The sequence below is a fragment of the Hylobates moloch genome, unplaced genomic scaffold (genome assembly GCF_009828535.3).
Source record: "Hylobates moloch isolate HMO894 unplaced genomic scaffold, HMol_V3 SCAFFOLD_6, whole genome shotgun sequence".
Taxonomy (NCBI): domain Eukaryota; kingdom Metazoa; phylum Chordata; class Mammalia; order Primates; family Hylobatidae; genus Hylobates; species Hylobates moloch.
Window position 1 is genome coordinate 8,911,434 of NW_026652281.1, and position 6,000 is coordinate 8,917,433.

At 48.9% G+C, this 6,000-nt stretch overlaps 1 protein-coding gene across 1 annotated transcript in view; it reads right to left on the reverse strand.

Moving 5' to 3' along the window:
• The window catches only part of BCO1 (beta-carotene oxygenase 1), a 55,657-nt gene that overhangs the window by 44,267 nt on the left and 5,390 nt on the right, over positions 1 to 6,000 (reverse strand). Inside the window, exon 2 of the mRNA XM_032155886.1 lies at positions 865 to 993. Coding sequence (XP_032011777.1) covers positions 865 to 993 — 129 coding nt within the window. The remainder of the gene's footprint in view (positions 1 to 864; positions 994 to 6,000) is intronic.

Sequence of the window (6,000 nt, forward strand, 5' to 3'; positions counted from 1 at the left end):
TGGCCTACTTTTTAGGAAGGTCCGTGCTTGTGGTTGGCTGAATAATGCACCCCCCCCGCACCCCACAAATATCTCCACATCCAAATCTCTAGAACCTGTTGAATATGTGGCCTGACATAGCAAAATGGACTTTGTAGATGTGATTAAGGATTTTGAGATGGGAGATTATCCAGGGATTATCTGAGTGGATTCATTGTAATCACAAAGGGCCTTATAAGAGGGAGGCAGGAAAGTCAGTCAGGAGGATGTGTGAGGATGGAAGGAGAGGGAGAGACTGCAAGACAAGATGCTCTGGTGCTGCTTTGAAGATTGAGATGGAGGCTGGGCACAGTGGCTCACGCCTGTAATCCCAGCACTTCGGGAGGCCACAGTGGGCAGATCATCTGAAGTCAGGAGTTCGAGACCAGCCTGGCCAACATGGCGAAACCCTGTATGTACTAAAAGTACAAAAATTAGTTGGGCATGGCGGCACACGCCTGTAATCCCAGCTACTCAGGAGGCTGAGGCAGGAGAATCACTTGAACCTGGCAGACGTGCATTGCAGTGAGTCAAGACTGCACCATTGCACTTCAGCTTAGGCAACAACAGCAAAACTCCATCTCAGGGGAAAAAAAAAAAAGACAGAGATGGAGCCACAAGCCAAGGAATGCAGCTTCTAGAAGACAGAAAAGGGAAGAACATGGATTTTTTTCCTAGAGCCTCCAGAACTGAATGTGGCCCTGTGAACACCTTGATTTCAGTTCAGTGAGACCTGATTTAGACTTCTGACCTCCATCCCTAATAGAATAAGTTTGTGCTGTTTTAAGGCACTGCATTTGGGGTCCTTTGCTGCAGCAGTGGTAGCACACTCCTGGGTGTTCTCACCGTCTCTGATGGTGAAGCTGTGGAGCAGGGCAAGGCCGTCGAACCAATGGTTGTATCTGGACTCCCCAACTGTGTGCATCCCAGGCCCGTTGCGCAGCAGGGTTCCCTGCAGCCATGCTGGAATCTTGCCTGAGAAAAGAGAGAATGTTTAGTTTCCCGTTTCCACCTGCAAACCAAAATGCTGGAAAAATGGTCACGGAAAGGAATTTGAGACTTGTAGTCCCCGTACCACTCCTTGCATCTGTTTGTTTATTCTATGGTCATTTCCAGAAAGGGTATAATGTGTTGGGCTGTTGGCTAGCACTGAGGATACCAAGATGGAGACACTGTCCCTGTCCTCAGATTGCCCACTGGCCATTAAGGAGACAGATGAATAAACAGACACCCAAGTTCCACTGTGGTCAAGGCAATGCTGGTTGGGTTTTGGCTCACGCCTGTAATCCCAGCATTTTGGGAGGCAGAGATAGGAGTATCACTTGAAGCCAGGAGTTCAAGACTAGCCTGGGCAACAAAGTGAGACCTATCTCTACAAAAAAAATAAAAATGTAGCTCAGAGTCAGGTGCAGTGGCTCATGCCTGTAATCCCAGCACTTTGGGAGGCCTAGGTGGGTGGATTACCTGAGGTCAGGAGTTCAAGACCAGCCTGGGTAATATGGTGAAGCCCTGTTTCTACTAAAAACACAAAAAATTAGCCAGGTGTGATGGCAGGCACCTGTAATCCCAGCTACTCAGCAGGCTGAGGCAGGAGAATCGCTTGAACCCAGGGGGTGGAGGTTGCAGTGAGCAGAGATCACGCCATTGCACTCCAGCCTAGACAACAAGAGTGAAACTCTGTCTCAAAAAACACAAAACAGGCTGGGCGCCGTGGCTCATGCATATAATCCCAGCACTTTGGGAAGCTGAGGCGGGTGGATCACCTGAGGTCAGGAGTTCAAGACCAGCCTGGCCAACATGATGAAATCCCACCTCTACTAAAAATACAAAAAAATAAGCTGGGTGTCGTTGTGGGCACCTGTAATCCCAGCTACTCGGGAGGCTGAGGCAGGAGAATCACTTGAACCCAGGAGGCAGAGGTGGCAGCGAGCCGAGACTGCGCCACTGCACTCCAGCCTGGGCAACAAGGCAAAACCCTGTCTCAAAAACAAACAAACAAACAAACAAAAACAACAAAAAAAACATAGCTCACTGTGGTGGCATACACCTGTAGTCCCAGCTGCTTGGGAGGTTGAGGTGGGAGGATCGCTTGAGCCTGGGAGCTCCAGGCTGCAGTGATCATACCACTGCACTCCAGCCTGGGCAACAGAGCAAGACCTTGTCTCAAAAAATTAAAAAAAAAAAAAAAAAAAGAGACAATGCCACAGACGTAGCAAAAGGTTCTACGCGAAACAGAACAGCCCTGGAGTGGGCTGAGAGCAGGAGGGTGTCGTCGGCTTCCTGGAGGAGGCAACCTGGCTAAGTCTTGAGGGAGAGTAGGTATTCGCCTCACAAAGGCAAAAGAAAAGAACATTCTAGAGCTGTACTGTCCAATATGGTAGCTATCAGCACTTGAAATGTGGTTGGTCTGAAATGACATGTGCTATAGGAATGAAATATACACCAGATTTCAAAGACTTAGTATGAACAAAAGGAAACCATCTCATCAGCAATTTTTTAAATATTGATTTCATGTTGAACTGATAATATCTTGGATTTGTTGTGTTAAATATAATATACCATTGAAATAATTTCACCTGCTTCTTTTGACTCTTTTCAATGTTTCTACTAGAAAATTTTAAAGTGCACGTGTGGCATAGGTTCTCTTTCTAGGCGACAGCCCTGCTCTAGAGACAGGGTGCTGCAGACAATGCTGTTAGTGCCTCCACCCAAGTCCCCTCGGCGTTTGTCTCTTCCTACAGGCTGTTTTCTGCAAATGCCTGCAGCTGCCTGCCTGAGTGCTTGGTTCTGACTGTGGGTGGGGCAGGCTTTGCCCACGTGCAGAAAGAGTGGGAAGCACCTCGGATAGGTAATGCCCCTGAAAGCTGCTCTCACCCAGCGATGGATGCAGAATTGGGGGACAAATCCTGCCGTTGCCTTGCCCTCAGTTGGGATCACGAGAGGCATGTTTTTACACCACGCCCAGAGGATTTAGCTCCAATGGCCTCAGCAGCCAGTGGCTCAACAATGCCCCATTTATTATTGGTTTCCTTCTCTCTTTTTCCCCGAGTTCCTCCTGATGTTTCTTGGCATCACGTGCCAAATAAACCACTTAGCCTTGAATTCTTCCCTCTGGAAGAACCCAAAACAAGAAGATCAAAACCAGGAGGCTGGACACGGTGAGGCATGCCTGTAATCCCAGCACTTTGGGAGGCGAGGCAGGCAGATCGCTTGAGGTCAGGAGCTTGAGACACGCCTGGCCAACGTGGTGAAACCCCGCCTCCACCAAAAATACAAAAATTAGCCGGGTGTGATGACGGGTGCCTGTAATCCCAACCACTCTGGAGGCTGAGGCGGGAGAATCGCTTAAACCCGGAAAGGGGAGGTTGCAGTGAGGTGAGATCATGCCACTGCACTCCAGCCTTGGTGACAGAGCAAGACTCTATCTCATAAATAAAAGAATGAATAAATGAATGAATGAATGAATGAGTGATCAAGACCAGGAGACGGGCAAGCTGTTTAGTAAGACTGGACGGTCATTTTCAAGCAAGAAAATTGTGAGCAATGAAACTGCAGAAATAACAGGGGCCAGGGGACAAAGGTCGACAGGATCACACTAAGGGTCCTGATCTAATCCTCAGGAGAATGGGGCATCTTTGATGGTTATAATAGGGAAGGGCACGACTAGATTTTTTCTGCAATTTTAAAAAAAATTGAGATAAAACTCATCATTTTGAAGTGTACAGTTCAGGGGGTTCTAGTGTATTCACAATGTTGTGCAACCATCACCTAGTTCTAGAACATTCCATCACTCCAAAAAGACATCCCCCTTATGCATTAGCCATCACTCCCTCTTCTACCCTTAACCCCAGCCCCTGGCAGGCACCCATCTACTTTCCTATGGATTTGCCTGTTCTGGATTCCATATAGATCAGTGGTCCCCAAACTTTTTGGCACCAGGGACTGGTTTTGTGGAAGATAATTTTTCCATGGATGGTGGGGTTGAGGGGTCAATTCTTATAAGGAGCGCACAACCTAGATCCCTCACATGCGCAGTTCACCACAGGGTTCACGCTCACAGTAGGGTTTGCCCTCCCATGAGAATCTAATGCCACCGATCTGAGAGGAGGCAGAACACAGGCAGTAATGCTGTGCAGCCCGGTTCCTAACAGACTGGGTACTGGTCCATGGCTCCAGGGTCGGAGACCCCTGATATAAATGGAATAGGATCTTGGAGCTTCGAAGGTTGTCTCTGCCCATGGTATGGAGTGTGGACTGGGAAATTCCCTGAGACAGGAAGGAAGACCAGAGAGAGGACCCGGGGATTCCAGAGGGATAGAGAGAAATGGACGAACAAAGAAAAACACAGAACTGATGGGCCTCTATTTGACTAAATACAGGGGGATGTGGAGTGGAGCACTGAAAAATGACAGCTGAGGCCAGCACGGTGGCTCATGCCTGTTATCCCAGCACTAGGGGAGGCCAAGGCGGGTGGATCACTCGAGGTCAGGAGTTTGAGACTAGCATGGCCAAAGTGGCAAAGCCCTATCACTACTAAAAATACAAAAATTAGCTGGGCGTCATGGTGGGTGCCTGTAATCCCAGCTACTCGGGTGGCTGAGGCAGGAGAATCACTTGAATCTAGGAGGTGGAGATTGCAGTGAGCCGAGATTGAGCCACTGCGCTCCAGCCTAGGCGACAGAGTGAAACTCCATCTCAAAAAAAAAAAAAGACAGCCAAGTCTCTTGCCTTGGGCACCTACATAATTGTGGCATGAGGCACAGGAACCCAGGGCACAGGAGAGGGGGCAGGCTTGAGACAGAGCAGGGAGAGAGGCATCTGAGAATATAATTAAAGCCCTAGATAGGACAAGAACACTTATACGCATTCATACACCAGCCACTGTGTTCTACATGGATTAAACCACTTAATGGTTGCAGCAACGCTATGTGGGAGGTGCCAAGCTACATTCATCAAACAGAAAAGAACACTGAGGCAGGAAATGCTTAAGTTGCCAAAGAGGTCTCAGAACACACGTGTGTTGGCACAGCCAGTTACAAAGCCAAAACCTTTGCATGTGCTCCCTGCATGGACGTGTCAACCCAGGCACAGTTTTTAGTTAGCTGTCTGCCCATACATGTCACCAACTGATTAGGCTCAACCCAGGCCTGGACGGAGAGTCAGGAGGCCTGTTCTCTGCAGGCTGCCTGGCCTTGGGAAGTCACTGCCCCTCTGCCTCAGTTTCCCATCTGTCAACAGGGAGGCTTGATGTAGAGGAATGATTCTCACCCTTAGAATCACCCGAGGGCTTGTGAACACACAGCTTGCTGAGCTCCACCCCCAAAGTGTCTGACCCCATGGGTGTGGGTAGGGCCCAAGGAGGTTTATTTCTACCCAGCACCCAGGTGATGCTTATGCTGCAGGTCCGGAGACACCCCTGTGAGAACTGCTGCTGATCTTTCGGGCTCATTCAGCCTCTCATGTTCTAGAATTCGTATTTTCTAACATTTCCAAGGATTTCATGCAGTCATTAAACATAAGGTGTAAAGGGTACAAAATATTCCAGGGCATGAAAAGGTAGGTATCATAGGTGCCTTTTTTTTTTTTTTTGGAGACAGAGTCTCACTCTGTTGCCCAGGCTGGAGTGCAGTGGTGCAATCTTGGCTCACTACAACCTCTGCCTCCTGGGTTCAAGCGATTCTCATGCCCAGTCTCCTGAGGAGATGTGTTTATAGATATGCACCACCACGCCTCGCTAATTTTTGTATTTTTATTTAAAATAAGATTTCAGGCCGGGCACAGTGGCTCACGCCTATAATCCCAGCACTCTGGGAGGCCGAGATCAACTGAGGTTGGGAGTTCGCGACCAGCCTGACCAACATGGAGATACCCCGTTTCTACCAAAAATACAAAATTAGCTGGGTGTTGTGGTGCATGCCTGTAATCCCAGCTACTCGGGAGGCTGAGGCAGGAGAATCGCTTGAACCCAGGAGGTGGAGGTTG